General features: G+C 47.1%; 9 protein-coding genes and 1 non-coding gene across 10 annotated transcripts; 8 read left to right on the top strand and 2 right to left on the bottom strand.

The window, feature by feature from the left end:
• Positions 1 to 1,032: 1,032 nt before the first annotated feature.
• On the top strand, positions 1,033 to 2,583 carry Pdw03_0608 (MFS sugar transporter, putative; the record flags this gene model as incomplete). The annotated part of the gene is made up of 1 exon (XM_014680381.1): positions 1,033 to 2,583. One exon carries the CDS (start codon positions 1,033 to 1,035, stop codon positions 2,581 to 2,583), a length of 1,551 nt encoding a protein of 516 aa, XP_014535867.1.
• A 769-nt stretch (positions 2,584 to 3,352) lies between these two features.
• Positions 3,353 to 4,984, top strand: Pdw03_0609 (uncharacterized protein; the record flags this gene model as incomplete). Its single annotated transcript, XM_014680382.2, has 1 exon — positions 3,353 to 4,984. The coding sequence occupies one exon, from the start codon at positions 3,353 to 3,355 to the stop codon at positions 4,982 to 4,984; it is 1,632 nt and encodes a 543-aa protein (XP_014535868.2).
• Positions 4,985 to 5,764: 780 nt separating this feature from the next.
• Positions 5,765 to 5,869, top strand: Pdw03_tRNA127. Its single transcript has one exon. It is a non-coding gene; the product is annotated as a tRNA-Pro (tRNA).
• An 823-nt stretch (positions 5,870 to 6,692) lies between these two features.
• On the top strand, positions 6,693 to 8,613 carry Pdw03_0610 (Beta-lactamase-like protein; the record flags this gene model as incomplete). The annotated part of the gene is made up of 4 exons (XM_014680383.1): positions 6,693 to 7,218; positions 7,284 to 7,397; positions 7,543 to 7,777; positions 7,827 to 8,613. 4 exons carry the CDS (start codon positions 6,693 to 6,695, stop codon positions 8,611 to 8,613), a joined length of 1,662 nt encoding a protein of 553 aa, XP_014535869.1.
• Positions 8,614 to 9,747: 1,134 nt separating this feature from the next.
• Positions 9,748 to 10,557, bottom strand: Pdw03_0611 (uncharacterized protein; the record flags this gene model as incomplete). Its single annotated transcript, XM_014680384.2, has 2 exons — positions 9,748 to 10,488; positions 10,546 to 10,557. The coding sequence occupies 2 exons, from the start codon at positions 10,555 to 10,557 to the stop codon at positions 9,748 to 9,750; spliced, it is 753 nt and encodes a 250-aa protein (XP_014535870.2).
• A 355-nt stretch (positions 10,558 to 10,912) lies between these two features.
• Positions 10,913 to 12,735, top strand: Pdw03_0612 (Sucrose/H+ symporter, plant; the record flags this gene model as incomplete). The annotated part of the gene is made up of 9 exons (XM_066099664.1): positions 10,913 to 10,939; positions 11,006 to 11,107; positions 11,171 to 11,335; positions 11,394 to 11,440; positions 11,584 to 11,646; positions 11,702 to 11,769; positions 11,829 to 12,057; positions 12,121 to 12,360; positions 12,420 to 12,735. 9 exons carry the CDS (start codon positions 10,913 to 10,915, stop codon positions 12,733 to 12,735), a joined length of 1,257 nt encoding a protein of 418 aa, XP_065957391.1.
• A 390-nt stretch (positions 12,736 to 13,125) lies between these two features.
• Positions 13,126 to 14,883, top strand: Pdw03_0613 (Tetratricopeptide-like helical; the record flags this gene model as incomplete). The annotated part of the gene is made up of 1 exon (XM_066099665.1): positions 13,126 to 14,883. One exon carries the CDS (start codon positions 13,126 to 13,128, stop codon positions 14,881 to 14,883), a length of 1,758 nt encoding a protein of 585 aa, XP_065957392.1.
• A 167-nt stretch (positions 14,884 to 15,050) lies between these two features.
• Positions 15,051 to 15,593, bottom strand: Pdw03_0614 (Zn(2)-C6 fungal-type DNA-binding domain; the record flags this gene model as incomplete). The annotated part of the gene is made up of 1 exon (XM_014680387.2): positions 15,051 to 15,593. The coding sequence occupies one exon, from the start codon at positions 15,591 to 15,593 to the stop codon at positions 15,051 to 15,053; it is 543 nt and encodes a 180-aa protein (XP_014535873.2).
• A 1,030-nt stretch (positions 15,594 to 16,623) lies between these two features.
• Positions 16,624 to 18,219, top strand: Pdw03_0615 (Rhodanese-like; the record flags this gene model as incomplete). Its single annotated transcript, XM_014680388.1, has 1 exon — positions 16,624 to 18,219. The coding sequence occupies one exon, from the start codon at positions 16,624 to 16,626 to the stop codon at positions 18,217 to 18,219; it is 1,596 nt and encodes a 531-aa protein (XP_014535874.1).
• Positions 18,220 to 18,555: 336 nt separating this feature from the next.
• On the top strand, positions 18,556 to 19,437 carry Pdw03_0616 (Zinc finger, C2H2; the record flags this gene model as incomplete). The annotated part of the gene is made up of 4 exons (XM_066099666.1): positions 18,556 to 18,695; positions 18,760 to 18,970; positions 19,018 to 19,329; positions 19,381 to 19,437. The coding sequence occupies 4 exons, from the start codon at positions 18,556 to 18,558 to the stop codon at positions 19,435 to 19,437; spliced, it is 720 nt and encodes a 239-aa protein (XP_065957393.1).
• Positions 19,438 to 24,299: the final 4,862 nt, after the last annotated feature.

Genomic DNA, 24,299 nt, shown 5'->3' on the forward strand with positions numbered 1-24,299 from the left:
AAACCGCTGACCTTTGCTTCCTTCATCCATGTGGTCATTCGTCAGCTATTTTACCTTATCATAGACATCCGCTAGACCCCGCAAATAATGTTGAAATCTCTGACGACGGGTGAGCCGAATACGTCCACGGTGTGGCGGTTTCATGCCGAGTCTTCTCAACAATTCTTCTCGGACATCTCTCGGGGAAGACGGGAAGGGATCCACTAGGGAGTATACCGAACAGATCGTAAAGAACAACGTGGCTCGCCTACCGAGAAGACTCTCTTTTTTTTTCGATACAATCCCCCACGATCTGTAAGAAACAGGGTACGGTAATACAAATCCGGAGAGTGACCGAGAGGGTGGGGTGCATTGCATTTCCCCTTACCCCACAGGTTAAATTTACATCGGTATGTCTTAGCGCTTGGCGGTGGACAAGCCTTTGGGGCTAGCTCAAGCCTTTTCTGGACCTATCAATGTCGCCGAGTTAGGCAATGAGTGACCACCTGTAAACTAAACCGAAACCCGGAAAACTTTCATGCAACAGTCGGAAAACAAGTTACCCTAAACACTTTCGCCTTCCCTGTGATGCAGAGTCATGGGATCGGTCCGTACATCATTCGGTATTCGCCCCCCCCCCCCAATTAGCCCTGAACGACAGCCCAGATCATCCCACCAATTCTGGTTGTCGACCCTAATAGATCACCAGGGGAGGGGGAGGTGGTTTTGATTCGGGATTCGGGAGTGGCGAAGCGCGGGATCCTTGCACACCGGGACCAAACATACCCCGTGGAGTCGGCGACATGATCGAGTCACAGTCGGACATTTGTGGGAATTTGACTAAAATGTGGCACCTTGGTGGATAGATGTAATCCACTGTGAAATTCGCCATCCCACAGGTAATCTGTACAGAACATGGATGAATTTTTTTGATGCGGGGTCTCCACGAGAAGGGTTAACCGTGGAAGGGTATAAACCCCTAGAGAGACCGGCCACCATTCTCCCTCTGCTTCTCACATCCCTCAGGCTGACCTTTCATACACACACTTCGACATGCCCACGTTATTCCGAGGAAAGGCGCTGAGCGTAGCTCAGGCCTTGCTCATCGTAGCGCCGGCCTTCATCGTCTTCGGTTACAACCAGTCTGGCTTGGGCCCTCTGTCCACATTGCAGAGCTGGGTCGGGTTGTTCCCTGAAATTGACACAATCAACACTACGGGCGCCCAACGCGCAAAAAACTCCACAAGCAAAGGTGCCGTCATCGGATCCTTCCAGCTTGGCGCTCTGTTTGGCGCCTTGTCGTGTACATTCCTGGGTGACCGCCTCGGTCGCCGCAAGACCATCTTTTTAGGTGCGATTCTTACAATCATCGGCCAAGTGCTGCAGACCGCCGCTTATGGACTCCCCCAATTCGTCGTCGGCCGTCTCGTCCTCGGTCTCGGTGTCGGTCAATTGAGTGTCGCCGTTCCCGTTTGGCAGTCCGAGTGCACGTCAGCCAAACATCGTGGACAACACGTTGTCGTGGATGGTATCTGTATCTGTTTGGGTTACGTTCTCTGTAACTGGATTGATTTTGGCTTGAGCAAAATCTCCGGCTCACTGCAGTGGCGTGTTCCCTTGGCAATTTCCATTTTCTTCTCCGTCGTTGTCTTGTTTTCGGTCTTTTTGCTCCCTGAGTCTCCTCGATGGCTCGTGCGAGTTGGTCGTATTGAAGAGGCCACCAGCAGTCTAGCTGCCTACAAGGGGTTGTCGGAAGATGATGAGGCCGTCCGTGTCGAAATCGCTGGTATCGAGACCTCCCTTGAGAGTACGGTCGACAGCGCCTCCCTCTTAGATATCCTCAGCTTCAGCAAACCCGACGATGAGCGTCTTCTATACCGATTCTGTCTGTGCGTCGCACTGCAATTCTTCCAGCAGATGTGTGGTGGCAACTTGATCTCAACATACGTGTCAACAATCTTCCAAGAGAACCTGCACATGGACAGCGACCTGGCTCGCATTCTGTCTTCATGTGCCATGACTTGGAAGTTCCTTTGCAGCTTCATCGCCTTCTTCGCCATCGATCGACTCGGCCGCCGAAAGATCTTCATTATCAGCGGTACCGGTATGTCGGTCTGCATGACTGTCCTCGCCATCACCGACAGCTTCAAGGACAACAGAAATGCTTCGATTGTTTCGGCTGCTTTCATCTTTCTTTTCAACTCGTTCTATCCTGTCGGCTTCCTCGGCGGTAACTTCCTCTACTGTACCGAAGTCGCCCCTATGCGTCTCCGTGTCGCCATGTCCGCCATCTCGACTGGCAACCACTGGCTGTGGAACTTTGTGGTCGTCATGATTACTCCGGTCGCGCTCGACACCATCGGATACAAGTACTACATTATGTACGCTGTGATCTCGGCCTGCATTCCAATCTCGGTTTACTTCTTCTACCCCGAGACGATGAACCGAAACCTGGAGGCTTTGAATCACGTCTTCCGCGATGCCCCGACGCCGTGGGATATTGTCTCCATGGCTCGTCATCTGCCACAGGGTGAGGCTGCTGAGGTGGAAGTATGGATGCACACCGAGGAGAAGGGTGCGATCGACCAGAAGGAGAATGTTTAAATCAGAGGTTTAATTGTTAAGACCTTACCAACTGTATATAATATATCTGACGATGATGAATGAATGAGTTGTACTCAAGTATCACTCAACTAGATGGCCAGGAAGTTAAGCACATCAAGAATTTGAAACTTCTAATGTCCCACTTTTTTCTTGACATGTTGTCTGGTTTCTGAAGTAAAATCATTTCCCTTAAACACCCCCCCCCCCCCCCCCCCCCCCATTGAATTCCCCCTCATCAGTCTCCCGGATGTGGGTGATTGGTAGCATGATATACACAGCAGAGGTTCTACATCCTATTCTCCATGGTGAGATTGTCCAGTTGATGCAAGATCTGGTATTGGCAATTCTTTCACTAACGTCAAGTCCAGACCTTTATCTTCTGTTCTTGCAACCCTCTTAGGTTTCAAGGTTACTATGTTTACGTTGATCTACCATATCTTCGTCTATGATACTCTCTTGTTTGCATTGTTTACTCGAGCTTATCTGCTTCACGTCGAGTTTCATTGTCTTTCAAGGCTATGTTTGGATCCCTTGTCTATTCATTGGTTTTTTATTCATTGGCCCTATTCCTGGCGAACTTTTGTTACATTTTATTATGACAAGCCTAACAATGACTTCAACAAAGCCCATTCAAATATCCAAAGCTACCTATAAAACCCCCCTCTGAATTTCTCATAGCACTCATTTCAAGCTCGATATCCAAAAACAACACCTTGACTCACTGAAATCCGTTCTCAATCAGTTGAATTATACTACAACAGTCAGAAAAATGTTGAGGGCATTTCATCACTCGCTAATCTGTTTCCCAAGACGCCGATGCGATTGTGACTCCGACGGTGGCTCTTTCGCAGCCCAACCTAACTGCCCATGGGAAATAGCACCAAAGCGCTCCCTGCGTCAACCACATCCTAAAAATGTAGTCAGAGGCGCAGCTCCTACTAACCAGCCGCAAACCAGCAGCAAAGGCGAAGACGACAGCGAAGAAGGTAGTAAGGATGAGGATAGCAGCGATGATAATTATCCTCCATCTTCCCCACTCAGGGAGGTTCCCTTTTCCACCAAAAGTTCTCATCCAGGAGTAAGGCCCGCGGTGGGGGAGACAAACCGTAACGAGGAATTTTCGTCTGGTGATGACCCATGTTCCCACTCAGCAAGAAATCCCCACACTAACAGCCCACCCGAGGTAAGTGATACTGAATCCAACGAGGCTTCATCTGGCGGGAACTTTTGCTCTGTCGCAGCCAGAAATTCACACACGGGCATTGTTCATGCGATGAGTGATGCCAGCATCAGTGAGTCCCAAAATGAATCAATCCCAGAATCAGGAGAAGGCATTATTTGCGTGAGTACGGCTGGTACAGGTGAATACAATACCGGCGAAGAGGACTATAATGGAGCTGATGAAGACAGCCTCGACTTGAACCAACATGACGATGAAGAGATGTGTGATGGCTCGGGGGAGCTTGAAGAATCAGACCATTCAAGCCAATCATGGCCTACTAATTCGAGTGACAGGAGACGTCGACGCTCCCTAGATAGCCAAGCTCGAGCCGATGCTGAACACAGAGGTCTGTATGGATCCGGCAGCAGTAGCGGCAGCAGCAAGCGCCAGTGCCTTGAAGGCTCAACCGACGCTGCAGGCGGGAGAGCGAGACCCGGGATCGAACTGACTGCGGAGGATGTCACCAGATACAGAAAGACAGGAGCGCAATACCAAGCATGGCTCGACAACCCGGAAGTGCCAGGTTGCCGAATCCAACCGGCAACACTAACTATAGAGGAGATGATCGACGAAGCGCAACCAATGCCTTGGAAAATCGATGAATCGTGTTTCACAGTCGAGCCCATGGCACTAGCAGGTGGTGACATTGAATCGATGAATATTGCTCGCGGCGGTCCGCGATACCGCTACACACATCTCCGACAGGGTCCGGGGCCGAACGCGCTCGATGCTAACGAATTTGAACACCGGGTTGCTCATGGTGTTATTGTTGCGGAGAGAATTTACAGGGAAGATGGTCCGCATTGGAATGAGGTTGCTCGGGCTCAATACTTGCTTGATTTTAACTTGAAAACTCTGAGGCATGTTATCTTCACGAATGTCAGCAATGAAGAAACAGCTCCATACATACTCTACGAGCTCTACCCCAGAGTGGGTGCTGACTGGTCACAGTCGAGAAACGTGGCGTGTATGTTCTTTGAGCATGGTAGTGCTGAGTATCAAGAGCTCCTCGGGACGAAGTTGGGTAAAGCTGTGGCTTGTCTAATTCTTTCTTCGTTCCCTAGGGGCACGATGAAGATCACTCGTGTTGTGACATGGTGTAATTCGACTACACCGCAAATCAGGTTTGAGATTGAACCTGTTATAGCTGCACCCGTCGCCCTTGCTATAGCTGCATGAGGTGTAAGATTTGGCTAATTCGTTGATACAATTTGCGCATATCGGGTGTAAGTATTTAATTTTGGTGGGTTTTTTTGTGGGTTTATCTGGGAGATGTAAATTGAGATATTGTCTTTCAAAAGAACCCAGATTGCTGCTATAGTAGATGATGCAGTGTTCCAAAAACAGCCACAACCTGTGTCCGCTCATCCATGTGGGTGGACTTTCAAGCTTAACGTCGCAAACATTTAACGCCTAGGTGCCACGCTCCGGGTCTCGTGAGACTGAAATGCCGAGATCAAGTTAAAGGCGGTAACAGACAATTAAGTGCAATCGTCACGTAATCTGCTGTTCGAAACGTCCAATCAGGGAAGATGCGAAGGTAGAAACATCAGATTGACATTTTAGTCAGCGAAGAATGCCTAAATAGATCAATTCATCCCAAATGTCGACCTGTAGGCAATTTCAACATAACCTATTTTTTTTCCTTGTGGACTTGGTTGGATTGGTAGTTAGAAAATTATCAAGACCGTTGACTTGGGGTTCTTCTCTAGAGTTTTTTTCTTCAATAAACTTGATTTGTCTTTCGAACACGTTCGGTTGGGGTGCTGTACTAAGACACTGGGAAACAATGCAAAGATAGGAGAATAGAGATTCCTGTTAGGAACTCTGGGCTATGCAGGGCTATGTAGGTTGGCATTCCACGGCGACCTATCTATTGTTCTGTTTGTTTGGGTTGTCTGAATTAGTAGTTCTGGCAGATGTGTAATGATGACAGAACTGCCAAACTATATCTAATGCGGCTCAGTGGTTTAGTGGGATAATTCATCTTTCGGGAGAAATCTCTGGTTTCAAAGAAATTACCTAATTTAGATGAGGTCCCGGGTTCGATTCCCGGCTGAGCCCCGTGTTTTTTTGTTGTATTCTTTTGAATTTCACCCTCATTGCTCCGTCGCATGTTATTTTTCAATTATATTCTCAAGATTAAGTGGGAGTCATACGTGGACGGGCCGAATCAAAAGACCTTGTCACTTAAAACACAGTTGTTTACATACATCGCACCCAGTTGTACCCAACTGCTGTGGCCTCCACATCTCTTTTCCCTGTTATAGCCGTGCAAGAAACTAGGGTTCCTCGATTCAGTTCCCTTCGTTTCTGGAACAGGCCCATGACTTTCGATTGGTGCATCGCGTGCGGGAACCAGTGAGGTGGTTCGGCCGACGGCAGATCAACAAAAAACCACCCCATGCGACTGAAATGTAGTTTTAAGTTATCTGCATCTCACAACGAAATATAATTCTCGCATTGAGCGGAGAGAACAATCTACAAATTAATGGTCGACTATAAGGGCAATGATGGCTAGTTTGACAAGGATAACAAGGATATTTTAACACGACAGTGTACAGACTAACTACGCGGGGATAGTCGCGCCCTACTCTTCGATTTAGATATTGAGATATATGTACATGACTTGACCAATCTGTAGGAGTTTTATCACATTTAGCCTGACGCCGGCTCCAAACTAACCATCCTAGACTACTTGAAGGTACGACTGCCGGAGTGTAACCCAAGACATTCCTGGACCCTGAATGAGAATTTAACAACACCAATTCTTCATACCAGCAATTTAAGGTTGGTCCTGCATATAAGGATGCAAATTCCGGCCTACGATACTTGGATCTACACTATACACCCATTTTTTGGCCTACGTCTTGATTTGTCTTTTATAATGCGCGTACAGTGGACGTTATCGGCATTGCCTCTCTTAGCCGAAGCTATCCAACCATCTGGATGTCCTCTTTTGGGACCGGTATTCCCTGCCCCTACTGCTCTTTCAGAGCATCCCATCTTTCTCGGCAAAGCCGAAGAATTAACCTCAAAGCTCAATGAAGCCATTGAGAATGGAAGTCTATCTTCTGTATCGTTCGCAGTGCAGATTTTCAGCAGCGAAGAGGACGAGTCGGCATTTGGCTTCTACCACACAGACGATCCAGTTAGAGCTGGCTCTGTCGGGGTCCAAGAGGTAGACGAGGATACGATGTTCCGCATTGGCAGCATATCAAAGCTATGGACTATGTTTCTCTTCATGACCTTTGAAGGGACACGATACTTCCACGAGCCTGTTTCCAAATACGTGCCTGAACTGCGAAAAACCTATAGCCCAGCGCAAAGAAATGACAAAATTAATTATTTGCAATGGAGCGATGTGACCATTGGCGAACTAGCTAGTCACCAAGCGGGCCTTGCAAGAGACTGTACGATGGCCATACCTCGCCGATCCAAGTGTGAACGTGAAAAGAAAACTGACCTTGGATTCTAGATGCATTTGGAGACTTTGGGTTCCAGTCAGACCTTGTCCAAAGCATGGGGTTCCCTTCGCTTCCAAAAAACGAGCAGTTGACTTGTGGGAAGGAGCATACGTGCAATAGGAAAGGTACGTCAGTTTTGTTGGCTTGCATAATCGCTCGAATTGTTTGACTGATAGAGGGAATGGTTTGAAGATTTTTTCCATGGCATTTTGAGAACGCGTGAGTAGGGTGATTCCGCTGAATCTGGACGGGGCCCTAACTCGCTATTAGATCCCTTGACTCCGACCTCACAGACACCAATATACTCGAATTCAGGATACCAGATTCTGGGCTACGTCTTGGAGTCAATTGCAAAAGCCGACTATGAAGATATTTTAATAGACCGTCTTATCAAGCCACTCAACTTGACTCGCTCCTGTCTTCGTGGCCCAGACCCCAGCTTGGCAGTGATTCCACACAACGAGAGTTTCAGTTGGTTTGATTTCGATCTTGGCGAAGAAGCTCCGTGAGTGCCAATGAACTGTTTTATAGATGCATAGCTTACACATGGCTAGCGCTGGAAGCATCTTCTCCTCCGCAAAGGATATGGCTACATTCGGCCGTGCTGTTCTTTCCAGCACTTTTGTTGACCCTGCCGTGACAAGGCGGTGGCTGAAGCCGGTAGCACACACATCATCCCTGCAACATTCCGTGGGAGCCCCCTGGGAAATTTATTCATTTTTGACACCTCGTCGGGTTGACCTGTACACTAAGGCTGGAGATTTCGGAATGTACTCCAGTTCTATTGCTCTTTCACCAGATCACAATGCCGGGTTCACGGTTTTAGTTGCCGGTGGAAACTCACACACGGTGGCGTCAGCAATCGGGGAGATTGTTGCGGACATAATGCTTCCCGCGTTTGATGAAGTCGCCAGGAGCCAAGCCCTTGAACGCTTTGGGGGCACTTATGCCTTGATGAATGGCTCCTCCAATTTCTCAATCACCATCTCGGCCGACGACGGGGCTGGCTTGGTCGTCTCAGAATGGACCAGCAACTCAGTCGACATGATTGAGAGTTTGATGGGTCTGCAAGGAGTGACAGATCGCTCTGCAATCAGCATTCGTCTACAACCTAGTGGTCTTGAGACCCCAGGACTGATTTCTTTCTTGGCTGTCATCTATAGTTTTGATATCTCGGAACAAGCTGGACCTTTTGTTGGATCCTGTTTTTCATGGATGTTGCTTGAATCTGTGGTGTATGGCAACGTGGGTCTCCCAGAGTTTGAGTTCGCACTAGATCATGATGGTAATGCGACGAGCGTGTCCCCTCGAGCGTTGCGCATTACTCTTCCTAGAGTTTAATGGACCGAGGAGATCTCACTTTTGCTTGGTTTGTTATGATCAAATTTGGGGGTCGGTGTTTTCTTAAATGTACATATTCACTCTACGTACCTGCAGTGAAATATTGACCAAGCATTTCTGGAATTATGAGCCCAAGCTAGAAAAAAAAAAGACATGACTGTTTCTAATATGTTTATAATTTCCTTCTGTCAATTTCCGCCATGACGAGAAATTTTGGCCTGCCTATGTAGATGGCGAGCAATTCATGTGTCAGAAATGGGATTTAATGCCCTATGCGATGGTCGATTTTGCACTTTGCCTGATATTTAGCCTTGTTCTCTGGCCGCCTCAAAACTGATAAACTGGACTTTCTTTGATGGCACTAAAGGTAGGCTATCAAAATGATCAAGAGATGTTAACATCTGTGGGTGAAAGTTGTAAATCCCAATGAGTCTACCTAATCTCGCAAGTTAGGTTGGCCAGCCATCCGAAAATTTTCCAGCCAACTATGCTATTCTATATTGTTGGAAGTCATTTGACTTCCATGTTTGCTCCTAGTACTTAGTCTAGCCAGTGCCTATAGATAGCTTCTCTCTCTTACAACGTATCCAGAGATCTCCAGTTTCATCCATAGCTTCATTTGTAGACTGAATATCATCTCTCTCATATATGTTTCCTGATGACCACAAGCTTTTAGTCAAGTAGTAGTAGCAGCCCTTACGGCTCAAGTTATCAATCTCTTTTTAAGAGATTTCATATATACAAGTCTCATGTATAGTTGCCACCGCTGTTACCCCCTATCATATACCTATGAACCGATGCTTCCGTAGTTGTCGTGTTCTCCGATGTAAATTTGAAGCCTGATGCTCTCCTAGTTACGTATAACCTATATTACAAGTTCCAACGTTCAACCGTTCAAATAAGCCCTACAACAGAAGAGAGCACGTTCATGGTTGGCTATGCTGTTCCATTTGGAATTATCGAAGCGAGTCATATCAATGAATTTGAACTGTTGCTAGACACCAAATTTCAATTCAAGAACGCAAAACAAAAGAAAGTGCACAAAGTGAACTCTACAGCAGTTCACATTACTTCCCAACCCCCAAGATGTTGAACATAAGGGTTAGAATGATAGTTATGCGTTCAGATCATTTCCTAATTCACAAGCTCCCACTCTTCACCGGCATACTGGACTTGGTAAGCCAGATGTGGGCCCGTGCTATTGCTGGATTTAAGACTCCAATCAACCCCAAAGTCTCCATTGTAAAAACCACCGAAAGTGAAATGGAAGGAAGTTACAGTCGTTGACACATAATGATTCGAGACACCGATGGTGTGGCCTCCACTTGGGCTCAGTACAACCAGTTCGATATCGTCCTTTCTTTCAAGGACGCGACGATCATTTGGCAGTGCAGGTGAAGGCTTGGCTGAATCGTCTCGATTGATTTGGAACTTGGTTGCCTTTCTGGAATCAAGAGAGATAATTTTCTGACCTTTGTCCTGGAAGATCCAGTACAGGTGGGGTGTTGACTTGGTGCGAATATAATAAGCACCGCCTGACAAGTATTCCACGTTGGATGTTGCGTCGTTGGGAATGGGTGGCAGGGCGCCAGGGGCATCTTCAGATCCACTGGTTCGGGCAATCATGGTGGTAGGAATGAGGTCCTTGGCATTTGAAGTTAGGAAGTTATGAAGACGCGATTCCTGCATCGTCATGGGTAATGCCCAGAACTGAGGGCTATATCTCACGAGATCGTTCAGCGGATTGGCAGCGCCAGCAGTTGTGGTGATACACCGGTTGTAGAACTCGTCTGCATAGTGTCTATTGGGGATGGTGAGAATTTCTCCACTATAGTATGGATCCCCCATCCGGTTGAGGTAGACTTGATACACCATCTAACAACGAGAGGAACTGAGTAAATGTGTAGTTTTCTGGAATGGGATGCTGCTCACCTTGTAGTTCATAGCATGTCAATGAATTTGTACGTTAGGAATGCTTTGTGATCCTTTTCAAGGTTGAGGAAATAAGTGATGATCGACTGAAGGATTAAATTGAATTGCAAGGGAAATGGCAGCTATTTTATAGATAAGTAATTCCTACAGATGTAAAGGAAATTTTGAACGGCTCTCAACTTTTCATTAGTTTTGTGTGCTAGATATGCTTTGTATAAGACAAATTAACATCAAATATGACACGAAAGCAAATAAAGAAGAAGATCCAGAGCTTATGAGTGGCAGGACACTACTCACGGCGCACGAAGAGAAAAAGCTACTACGCAAGATTGACTGGCGGTTGATGACGCTTTGCTCACTCATCTTTATGTTCAAAAATCTGGACAGTGGCAATGTGCGTATAAACAGGTCTTCTCGTCAAAGGTGCACATGTGTTGCAAGATCACTTACAGCCTCACAGACATCCAATGCTCGGATTATGAACAAGGGAACGGATCAGAATATTATGATACAGCTTGGTATCACATCTAACGAGTACAATCTCGTGACCGTGCTTTACTATGTAAGATTCTGAGCCCTTCCGGATCCAGGGGCCGCTGCGTGTTGCTAATCATAATCGTGCCAGGTCCCATACATTGTGTTAGAAGCACCCTCAAATTTACTGCTCAAAAAATTTCCTCCCTCAAAGTGGCAGTCAAGGATTATGCTCACCTGGGGTATTGCTCTTATGTGCAATGCTGCTGTGAAAAACAAGGGTGGGTTATATACGACTCGGTTCTTACTGGGTGTGGTACGTTACCGCATCAAGTCTCATTTTTTCATGATGAAATACACTGACACCGCAGTAGGCCGAGGCTGGACAGTTTCCCGGTGTCATTCTCCAGATGACTTACTGGTATCGCCCGGACGAAATGTCCTTGCGACTACTCTAATTTTGTGAGTTGACACAGGATCTGCTCCCAAATGCTCTCGCGCTGGAAGAAGCTTTACTTACGGGTAGTTTTAAGATATTTGCGGAAATGTATCTGGTATCTTCAGTGGTCTTCTTGCCTATGCGTTTGACACTGTATCTGGTGCAGGAGGGCTTTCCGGATGGCAGTGGTAAGCAAATCTTGTATTCAGTCCTCTTCTTAAGTACTTGCTTAAATTTCTTTAGGTTGTTCCTCTCCGAAGGCATTGCGACGGTTCTTTTCTCGGCTGTGATTTGGTTCCTTCTCCCAGATTGTAAGGGTTCTTCTTTGGCTCTCACAAAACAGTAGTTAATTTGAGATTATGCGATATAGTTCCCGAGACAGCTAAATGGTTGACCGAAAGAGAGAAGCAGTTTATTCAGGCTCGACTACCATCTAATGCTCCTCGTGCAAGCGAGCAACACTTTCAGCTACGTGAAGTGATCGAGTCACTAAAAGATAGGAGGCTATGGCTGTTTACAGCCATTTGGGCTACCTTTACTGTTGGAACCAACGGCGTCACTTTCTACCAATCGACAGTCATTGCCAACCTCGGGTTTTCGTAAGTTGGATGCTTCTCCGCAGCCGGGTGAGAAGACAATGGGCATTGCTGACCGTCTTTCAGGACCATTGCTCAAGCTCAACTCCTTAATATCCCTATCACGGTCTGCGGTCTCCTTTTCATTGCAATTACGGGAGTTGCATCAGATCGCAGCAGGATACCCCGGCCATTGTACCCACTTACCTTCCTTCTCATCATCTTAGTTTGTTACGGCGTTTTTGTTGCTCATCCGAGTAATGGTGCGATCTACGCAGTAACACTGATCGGAAATGCCCTGACTTCAGGATGGTATCCTGTCATGTGGTAAGTTTCCTCTATTCACACCAGATCGAGTTTTTCATGCATAGCTCACACCGTGATAGGCCATGGCGCGTACAAACCACCTCCCGGGCCACAGGATCTGCCTTCTCTATCGGATTCGTCAATAGCTATGGCCAGATTGGCGGTGCTATTGGCCCACAGTTGTTCCGAAGCAAATTCGCACCAGACTATACTGTGCCTTTCTCTGTGGCCATGGGGCTTGTGGGTGCTTGCGCGATCTTGACAGTGATAACATGGTGGGCAACTCAGGACACAGAGCGTGACACAAGGCGGTTGAAGCTAGCCAAAATTACGGCAGAAAAACGGGGTGAGACGATTTTGGAAGATGTTGTGGACAATGACTTGAAGAATCGTTAAAGTGGAAAGCCATTGAGAAGTCTAGATAAATTGCAGAGCTGTACGGAAGTTCTAGATAGACCAACGCCCAAACCCACACCCTTGATGACAGTACGACAGTGAACTATAGTGAATAAATCCAAAATATCACGTTCCTTATAATCAACTACGTTTTTTGAAAAGATGTGATTTTTCCAAACGTTCAAATACTCCGCGCCAGGTGCTTCAAAAAAAAAAAAAAAAGCTCCGATAGTTGAATCAAAATCGCGCGATCTAATCGCCGCTAATAGAAACCCTCCGACTCCATACATACCCCTCACATTTTGTGGGAACTTCTTCGTGTATGAAATTCGATTCAAGACTATTTCGCATTCGCAGACCCCAAAGTTATTCCTCGGCTCATCTTGCACAATGAACTCCTTCGACGCCCAACCGGTTGCAAGGGCTTCCAGCGACTCCTACTTTGATTTGGGAACTTTGAGTCGTAAAGTCAGCACCAACTCTCAGGAAGCCCAGATATGGTTTGACAGGGCACTTGTCTGGACATATTGCTTTAATCATGATGAGGCAATCACCTGCTACAAGCAGGCCATCGCACACGACGAGAACTGCGCCATAGCCTATTGGGGAATATCCTTCTGTTCGGGCTCCAATTACAACAAGACATGGGCACTATTTGATGAAAGAGATCGGCTCACTGCGATAAAACAGTGTTATCATTTTTCCCAAGAAGCTCTGAGGCGGGTAAACAATGCATCCGATTGGGAGCAAGCGCTCATCAAGGCTCTTGTAGCACGCTACCCCAACGATGATCCAAGTAGGGATCTTGCCAGATGTAGCCGCGCATATGCCGATGCTATGAGAGAGGTCTATATAAGAATCGGTCTCGAAGACTTTGACATTATCACACTCTTTGCCGATGCATTGATGAATTGTGCTCCGCGAAAGTTATTTGATGCCTCGACGGGGCTTCCGATAGCATCATCCCCGGTGTTCGAAGTGAAAGATCTGCTTGATCGGGCCTTGAAAATGCCGAAAGTCGAATTTAATCCAGGTCCTGCACACATGTATATTCACTTGATGGAAATGTCAGCGACTCCCGAGGCTGCGTTGCCGGCAGCAGAGATGATCCGCGAAATCTTTCCCGATACAGGCCACACCTTCCACATGCCTGCCCATATTGATGTTCTAGTGGGAGATTATCGTCGTGCTGTAGAATACAATCTGAAAGCAACACTCGCAGATGACAGATACTTTGAGCAGAATGGCGGCTTGACCTTCTACAGCTACTATCGTCTACACGACTACCACTCTCTCATCTATGCTGCGATGCTTGGTGGGAAATCCAAGGCAGCGCTGTCAGCGACGGATCGAATGGAGGCGACTATCACGGAAGAGATTCTTCGAGTCGAAACACCTGCACTGGCAAACTGGATGGAATTTTTTAAGGCCGTCAGAGTGCACGTTCTCATTCGCTTTGGGATGTGGGAAGAACTCAAGAAACTCGAGCCTCTCGAAGATAAGGATCTCTATTGTGTCACGAATGTGATGAGGCACTACGGAAAGGCAATCGCATACGCCGCCACGTCTCAGCTTGATGAAGCCGACAAAGAGCGAGAATTGTTCAAAGCTGCTTCTAAGCTTGTTCCTCCCACACGCCTCGACTTCCCCAACAAAATCACCGATATTCTTAAAGTAGCATCTGCCATGCTGGATGGTGAAATTGAGTATAGAAGAGGCGAGTATGAGGAAGCATTGCGCAGTTTACGGGAAGCAATCACTCGGGAAGACGAGTTACCTTTTGCAGAGCCATGGGGGTGGATGCTTCCAGCTCGGCATCCATATGCAGCCCTCTCATTGGAACAAGGCAGAGTTGAGCAGGCTGCACAGGCGTATGCTGAAGATTTTGGGCTCTTCCCAACACCCAAACGTGCCCATCAACACCCCAATAACGTTTGGGCCTTGCAGGGTTATCACGAGTGCCTTCAACTTTTGGGTCGCCATGCAGAGGCAAAAATAATCGACAAGCAACTTTCTCTTGCTCTGGTGGAGGCAGACATTCAAATAACATCTTCATGCTTTTGCCGGCTTGGAATTATGGCTTCTTCTTGTGGAAAGCCTAGAGAGACTTGTTGCCAAAGTGAGGAGTCATCGTGTAAGAGGAGTTAGATGAGAATTTGGTAACTTCAAAATTGTTTTGTTAGCTTGTCGTTCAAGATATGTAGAAAAAACGAAAAGAGACCCTCCCAATCACCAAAGCAAACGCCGAATGTAACCTGTCAGCCCTCCTCTATTTTCGGGAACACGCTTTAAAGAATAGTATATAAACAAGGGTATTACATAACGACATCTGCAACTTGCTTGATCATTCCGCGAACCTCATTAACGATACGGAAACAAGGAACCAATCTCCGCGCTACCGGATCGTGTGGGCAGAGATCAAGCGGGTCGTGGTCAACAGTATCCTCCTTTCTCCGACAAAGGCCTTCAGAATTAGGACAAGCTTCGTGGCCGACCATATGGCGGTTGCGTTGCCGCTGCGCAAACTGTTTCCCCAGCACCAAAAGCCGTTCGGTATCTTTCTGTAGTCCATGCACCACGAGATCTCGCAGTTTCTCGCCGTTGATTTGCAAAGTCAGCTCCGATGGGATTCCAAGCCCGGAGTCCAGGTAGACTGTTCTAGTCTCGTTACTGATATCGATCTTAGCACAGTATTCATTTAACCAGCGGAGGTACTTTTGGTAGCCAGATGTTATCTCGAACGTCAGCTGGCCGATGAGTAGCACATTTTGAACCGTTGCTCGAGGCGGTTTGGACACGTCGTAGCACATGGGACATGTCAATAATCTTTCTGTGAGGGACACGCCTGTGCGAAGCATCGGGATGATATTGTGTGACATATCCACACGGCCCAGGCTCCTTACTAGATCGGAGACCTCGTCATCGCATTTACAAGACTGTGAGAGCGATACCGGAGAGACGTATGCATCCAAGGCTATTGGAGGTATCTCAGGGTTGCACAATAAGTTCTGCCGTGATGACTGCAATAACTCAATGGGAAAGGAACACATGTCACCGTTCCCAAGCAACTCCCAGTGGGAGGAATCGAACCCGCAGTTCGCGGATAGCCCGGATGGTAGTGAGTCAAACTCACTGGCTCCCATTAACATATGGCTGGCTTCGTGAGGACCAAATGGTGACTGAGAAACGACAGGCGAGAAATGAGATGAGCTTGAGGACGCTATTTGCTCCTCTCCGTTCGGCAGATCGCTATCTTCTTCTTGTCGTGCACGCTTTCTCGGTCTTCCGGGGGCTCCTTTTTCTTTGAATTTACATCTCAATTTTAAGCCCCTGCAACGAGAGCAACCGCTCTTTTCACCTGAGCATCTGAGCTTCCGTGTCCCTATATGCCATTAGCTACACATTCCAGGGACTGAAGAACGGCTTGGCTTACGGCATGCTTCGCAGGAATTTCGCTGTCGAGTGGGGTTCATACTCTGTTGAATTTGTCAGTTTGATCCAACAAGCAAGAGAGATCCGAGGTTAGGAGTTGATATCCACCTGGTGGAATCGCACTATTGGTCATCCTGCACTGAGATGGCGTCAACCGAGCTTCGAGCGGGGTATAGCAGGAGCAGACTCCTGAGCGAGAGAGGTTCTTCGGCATTCAAGATCAGATATCAACATGAAATGCATCAATTGTAGGAAAGACTCAAATCTCAAGAATTGCGTGCGGATCTGAATAGTAAAATTCAGAACTTGTCGTGGATTGTGGATTTCTCCAAAAACCTCCGAAAAAAAAACCCCCGGAGATATCATGCAACATCGATCCCCCGTTATCCCATCGGTTCTCATTCTTCAGTTCTAATGATCAGAGGCTTTTTTCCATTATAGGATTTGAACAGCAAGATGGCCAAGTCCATAACCGCACGTGAGTTGCGCCAGCATTGGGTAAATCAGCATGAAGTTGCCCTCCTCGACGTCCGCGAAGAAGGCCCCTATTCCAAATCACATCCTCTATTTGCACTAAGTGTGCCAGTATCAGAGATTGAGAAGACGTTATCTCCGTTGGTTCCTCGATTATCAGCCCCGATCGTTGTCTATGACGACGGCGAAGGTTATGCAGATCAGGCGACGGCCCGGATATTAGCCCTGGGGTATCGGGATGTTGCCATTCTGAAAGACGGGCTTTCTGGCTACGCCCTCGTCGGTGAGGTCTATCGCGATGTGAACGTACCATCGAAGGCTTTTGGCGAACTTGTCGAATCCATCAACCACACCCCATCCTTATCTGCGCGAGATGTCAAGGATGTTTTGGAGAGCGAAGCAGATGTGGTTGTCTTGGACGCCAGACGTTTTGAGGAGTACAATACCATGAGCATTCCCCGTGGCCGCAGCTGTCCAGGAGGGGAACTTGTGTATCGCTTTTTCGAGGCTGTATCCTCTCCGGAAACCACAGTCATTGTCAACTGTGCAGGTCGAACACGGAGTATTATTGGGACCCAATCTTTGATCAACTCTGGAATCCCGAATAAGGTGGTCGCGCTACGAAATGGGACAATCGGGTGGACATTGGAGGGGTTTGAATTGGACACCAGAAAGACGGAACGGGTTCCAAGTCCTTCCGCTCAGGCATGTCAAAAGGCATGTCAACATGCTGAATCGTGGGCAAATCACGTCGGCGTCCCGTTTATTAATGGCGACCAGCTCGCTCAATTTACCGCGGAGTTGGAAGATCGGACCCTCTATCTATTAGATGTGAGAGACCCGGAGCAGTACTCCCTCGGACACCCAGCCGGCTTCTCCAATGCCCCCGGTGGTCAATTGGTACAAGCCACCGACGAATGGGTCGGTGTTCGAGGAGCTCGCATTGTTTTATACGACACAGATGGTGTGCGAGCGCGCATGACAGCCAGCTGGCTGTTACAACTCGGATGGGAGGTGTATGTCTTCGAAGAGCAATCCCAAGTGCCCGATGGGCTTCCATTGCCTAAAGGCCCTTCATGGCATGCTTCAACGGGTGGCTCTATTACAATCAATGACCTTCAAACCCTCTCAGGAGCTATTGTAGTAGATCTCGCCCGCAGTCCATCCTATCGTAAAGGCCACATTCCGGGCGCATGGTTTGCTTCCGGACCCGAACTTGCCCGCGACTTGAAAGGTATTGATGGGGACGGCCCTATCGTGCTGACCTCGCCCGATGGTGATGTTGCCGCCATGAATTTTGACGACGCACGCAAATGGGTCTCTCGAGAGGTTTTATATCTGGCAGGAGGGACAAGTGCCTGGGTAGCTGCAGGCCATCCCCTCGAGACGGAGTCAAGGTGGCTGTCGCAACCAATCGACGTATATAAAAGGCCGTATGAAGGGACAAGCAACGCTCGCAAGGATATGAAAAGGTATCTTGACTGGGAGAATGGGCTTGTGGCACAACTGGCGAATGATGGGGTCGCTTGTTTCCGCGTTGTGCGGGATACGCGTGAGGAGTGTGGGAAGCTGCGCTGAGAAGAGACACATGTCCCACCTACTCCACCACCTTCTACTCTTGTCTGCCTATCCTGAGCCGAACACTTAAGGAGGAAAAAACGAAGTTCCAAAAACATACAACAGCATGTGTATGACCGTGGTCACCTAGCGCCCACAGTTCGGGCGTGGGCGGCTCGCCGCTCTATTCAGGGCACTCAGGGCAGATATTCACCCACCTGAATATTCAGCCAGTGCAGAAAAAGGTACATTTCTTATCATGACCAGAAAGCTACAAGTACTCTTCCTTCCCCATCCATTTTTATCTTCTCCCCAGCCTCACTTCGTCACTCCAACCCCTCTTTTTTCACCTACAAGATGCGTACCAAGCATAACCCAACCTTGAAATATATGGCCAATGTGGTGGATTTTGGGGAGCATAGCAATAATGAAATCCAGCGGACAGTGCTCCCACGAACAGAATCCGGTTATAGTGACACGTTACTTACTTTCGATAAGTAAGTAAGCGTCAACTGAGTGGGAGCAGAGAAGCAAGTCGCTAAAACGTGCCTCTATCACTAGGTTTGTCGCACTACATCCACAGGCTATAATTCCACCGGATATCAGAACTTGCAGGGCTTTCCTCGAGTGGGTTTCAAGAGGAATGAACGGTTGGATCGAAGAACGGCCTACAGTCGAGACGATTCAAGGATTCTTTAGGAAATTTGCCACTGGTATGAAGAGAGAAAGAAAATTTGAATTCCCACCAGCTATAAGGACAACCATCAATGAGGTTTGTAATAGCTGCATTTTGAATAGGTCAGTACTAATACTGGATAGTATATTGTGGGAGAATTAAAGATCAAGATCCCTCTCTCAACTGAGCAAATGAACAAAGTTGGCGGTGTATCCCCAAACGATTTGACTATACTGATGACTCAATTATGGTGTCGAGACCACCATGAGTATCGTGGGGACCCTGCCGATCGGGCCAGAGTCCAGCTAAGTGCCGCGATGCTCCTATATTGCTTTACCTCTGCGCGCACAGGTAAGGTTCATGAATCAACCGCTCGGAGACACGGAGCACGGGAGATCGGGGGGGAGAGCGAAGATGCTGACTTAGAAGCCCGCGTGATGGCTGCCTGTTATAAGGTATGTTCAAATAAGGAAAAAGATGCTAATGCTTGACGCTGACTATATTAGCATTTTGAACTCACTATCGAGACCGTGGATGGTATGATAATGCTTGTACTTACCTAGGAGCGTGAATTTGTGAAAAGCTATTGGCGAAAGACAAAATGGGAGATCCCAAAGCACGCATTTTAGGAAGTATATGCCGAGGATATGCCTATATTTCTCAACTTTTTGACATTCTTTTTGCCGATGGCCGTCGCAGATAAAGCTTTCAGAGATTACGGTTCAGTGAGAGAGATCTTAGATGCTGTCGACTTATATGAGAAAGTCGGTCACTCAGAGGATAAGATCCTTGAGGTGATCTGTGTCCGGGAACAGATGAGAAATCTACCGGTTTTTCGGTAATATCTTGAGCACCATGTGGAAAGTTCCAAAGGTTATGCCAGGGGAGCGGATTCCTTTGGCAAGGCCTTGGTAAGTCTAGGCCATAGAAGTGGTTATACACTGAACATTATTGTTCGCGCGTGTCGAACATGGGCTTTACAGGAAGCAGGTACAGATTCACTTGATATATACACCCGCTGGTTAGCTGATGATTTTAAATAGATAAGACGTATTCCGAGTCTGCAAGAATGAAATTCGCCGGGCAAACCAACCGGAACACATAGGAAAGTCGTACGCACATCCTCTTAGTGAGGTTGATGGACCAGCAAACTACCTCGGAATTGCTAGCCGACAAGAGCATATCCAGAACCGGCGGGGAATGGGTATTAACCGCAATTCCGCCTTATCACAGCTCCTTCCTGCCAAAGCCGAGTTTGAGTTTCTTGCCCGAGAAGATATTCATACACTTGACCAAACTATGGCAAAGTTGAGCTCGCTAATTTTACACGCCTTACCGGAAGAAAAACACGAAATTCAACTGAAGCAAAAACGGGCCTATAGTGAGAAGCGGAGCCTTTATAATGAAGAGCTCCGAAAGGTCCAGGCGCAATCAGGGAAGCAACATGGAAGTATTTACACTGAGACCATGTTCCACTATAGGAGGAAGGTAATGCCTCACAGAGACTTCTTGGCTCAGAAATTGCCTTGTAAGCTCAGCCTCCGCAGTTTAGATGGAAGAAGAGTCCTACAGGCATTAGAGACTCTTTGCAGCGAGAAAAATACGATTCCATACCTCGATAGCCTCAGCCCCATAGGGCAGGCTTGTATATGTGGAAGGTCTATGAAAAAGTATGTTATACTAGCAATGGGAATATACGATTTGCCTATTATTGACTCAAATAGATTCAAGGATCACCGAAAATGGTTACATCTCTACCGTTGCTACTTAAGGCATTACAGAACCACGCACGGGTTTGCAGAAATATGCTTTGAATGCGACCTATGGTTTACCAATGAATCGGAGTGGGGGACTCATTGCCAAGAGCATCTTGATAATCCAGGCGATTTTCTCCGTTGTGATCCGATAGTATTTCGGAACGCACCCATAAAGCCAGGGCTATGTCCGTTTTGTCTGGGTGCTAAGGGAAAGAAACCGGCAAAGAGAATGTTACAATTCGTCCTCTCACCACCAAAGTGGCACTCCCATATTGAAGATCATTTGAAAGAACTCAAACTTGATTTCGACTGCAAGCATCCAGCGTGCACCACGCACTTTGAAACCCTAGAGGACCTTACCTATCATCTCGTTGACACTCATTGTCGGCGCCCTAGGCGGCAATCGCCCAAGAAACGAAAGTGGGCGGACTTATTTTAATACACACAACTTTTCTTCACATTCCACCCTGCCTATTTGAATGTTCTTTTGACTTAGCAATACATATTTAATAGGATAGGGCTGGTTTATTCCACGAATCTAGCGCCACATTAAGCGCTAGCTTATCCCTCACCATATACTCTCTCCGCGTCCTCCTCTCATTTTAATTATATAGATTTTATTTCAGATTGCTCTACCCATGTTAAAGTAAAACCTTTCGACCATTTTCCAAACCCTTCACCCGCTTTTGCAATAGACGATGGTTCCTCCAGACCAATATTTCCTCCCTAAAATATTCCAATTTTCGCTGCCGACTGTAAATGGGTAGTCAATCGGTAAGATAGATAGGAACTCTTTTCCTCCGAGTCAGTCAGTCAGCTAGCACAATGTAAGGTATTACTTTTTATCTTCATAGCTTCCTCTCCAAGAGATATGCTTTAGTGTTAAAATCGTGCGCTCTTAAATTGGGCCTATAGCTTAATGCACGTGAGTTACCCTGCAAATGGGTAGCATCCCACATATCCTGTGAAAGGTGCTCTACAGATAGGACACGCCGTCGATGTGTCAAGATTTCCTGCGCATGAGTGGCAAAACAAGTGCCCGCACAAAAGAGTTATCCAGTGATCTGGCTGCATCCAGCAAATCATGCATTCCAAAACAAGCCTGTTCCTTTCTCGGAAAAGTTCCTCCTCCACCTTTTGGCACTCCTCACTCTCCCGGCAAGCTTCCTCCTCCAACCTTTGGCGCTTCTCTTTCTCTCGGCCAAGTTCTTCCTGGAGCGCTCGGTTTTTGTCTCGTAACAGTCGTATCTCATGGTCAACTGTATTTCGGACATTCCTGAAAGCGTTATCCTGGTTCACCATTAGTCAGGGAAGGAAGGGTGTTAGAGATATTAGAGATCTACGATGAATGTAGATGTAACTGGAAATCTCTTGATGCGTTGAGAGAGAGAGAAACTATCTACATGCTATGACTGAGACTAAGCACTGGGAGTGTGCTCCCGAGAGGATTGCAGGGTTGCATACTCTCGGCGCCTGAGGCCGCTACTCAGCGGCGCTCGGACCAAGCAATTGGTCACAGGAAAAAGGGGTTTCATGTTGGATAAGCGAGGGCTTGGCATGTTATGTAATAACTCTACATTATAACTGGTGTTTAGCACTATCCAATAGAAACCATGCGATCCTTACAGAATCTCAGGAGCAAACAGTGGCGGTCACGTGACCTTCCAACAATACGAAATGACGATACTCCCTAAGGGTCTGCTGTTGTGTTGAATTGATTGATTTTCGATCCACCTGTTAGTAGTTAGGAAGCTTGGGAAGGTCGGAGTAAGATTTAAGATATAACAATCCCTCTCGAAACTCGTGGCGGCATTCTAAATCCGGGATGAGGAAATGAAGAACCAGAACCGTAAGGGTTCGTGCGACGCGCTCGTGGCGCTGGGGTAGCCCTGAGCTGCACATATCACATTTCAAACCTAATCCCGCATCTTTCTATCAGCCTTCCACTTTCTGATCCGCAACTACCTTTTCAGCACTAGGTTTTCTCCCCTCCATGATTGATATCATAACTTGAAAACCTCTCTACACAATGAATGATATGTAGGTCGGCATTTATCGGGAATTTAGATTAATTTCCATATGCATCTTGACGTATATATGCGCCAAGACGCCACATAAAACTAGTAGGCTTAGGCTCATGCCACGGGCACAACCAAGGTAGAAAATATCATATACTAGACTATTTTGGATTTTACAGTCAGTCATATAGAACTATTAGTGATAGGAACCTAATATGGTTCAAGTAAGCAGTGTAGAATTGGAGCTTTCTATTTTATTACATATATAAAGGAGAACCACACCAACCCTTGGAAGGTATCTCTTTGCGGACTGATTTTCAATCTCTCATAGGTGCCTACAACTACCTGAAAACTTCATCGAGGAAATTTCTCTCACAAAGGGCATAGATGAACTAAGCTTTGATAACTAGTCATGATAACTCGCTAACTATACCCAGATTCAACAAAACCAACATGTCTCAATCTACTGTTCGCGACCTGATACGGCTCCCTAGCCCTGCGCAGCTACCCGTTGACAATGATACTTCAATATCAATAAGGCAATGGACACATGATTTCCCTCCTCTTGATAGCAGAATGTTAAGAGTAAGGCCACCAGCAAGGCAGGGTCTTACAGCATTTTTGCTTCCCCAAGAAGGGAGCGTGGCTCATTCAGTTGGCCTTGAAACCCCGGCCTATCGGTTAAACTCTCAATCGCTAGAACAATGTACCGAAGGGGATGTGACACATGATTTTTTTTCAAAGCATCAGTCCCTTAGTTGAGCTCTCTTTCGGCGACCTGTCATACTCTATCACTCATCCGGACGATCCACCGCATACCTCCGTTCGTGGAGGACCGAAACTCAAGCCACGAGCACTTGTTGGGTCGGATATTTCAGACAGGAAGATAGTTGACTACCAACTGACGATGGCCCATCGGAAGCCATACCTTGAAGGTGCTGCTACCATAGGAGAGTTCAAAAGACCCCGAGTCATTAGGAGAAGAGAGTGGACATTTGAAAGATCCCCATCAAGTACAACAAAACGCCTTATGCAGGAGATTAGAGGGTATGTCCTATCTACTTTTTAAAAATTGTTCATGTTTAATTGACTTCAAAAAGGTATGCTTATTTGTATAACTGCCCACAAGCTTTTGTTTTCGACTCGGTGAGCCTAGTACTATTAAAGTTCTGTGCTACGGATATGGAGGCTATTCGTGACCAATTGTGTCCTGTTGATATTTGTATCATTCCACGGGAACAGGCTATTCGTGACCAGTGTACGATGGCAGAAGGTCTACGCGCACTTGCCTTGAATGGTTTCACTCGTCTTAGTGCAACTGGAGACTCCACGTCCACAACTTCAGGGGATAACATACGGTCATCAACTCAATTGACCCTTGGTGGGCTTGAACGTCAACACGATTTCTTGGGTCGGCCTTTCTGGGTGGACCACCGTACCAGACAGAGGTTTTTTGACCATCCTTCTGGATATTGGTGCGATCTTAGGTTCGTGAGGAGTAGGGATGGTAGTCCGGAATATAAGGGATACTGGTCATGGTTTGACCATGAGGGCCGTTTTGTTGCTGATGACACAAGGAATTGTTTCCTTTCTTGACGCATAGAACAGAGTATACATCACTGGAGAAGCTTGTATATGGGATCATGAACG

The sequence above is a fragment of the Penicillium digitatum genome, chromosome 4 (assembly GCF_016767815.1).
Source record: "Penicillium digitatum chromosome 4, complete sequence".
Taxonomy (NCBI): Eukaryota; Fungi; Ascomycota; class Eurotiomycetes; order Eurotiales; family Aspergillaceae; genus Penicillium; species Penicillium digitatum.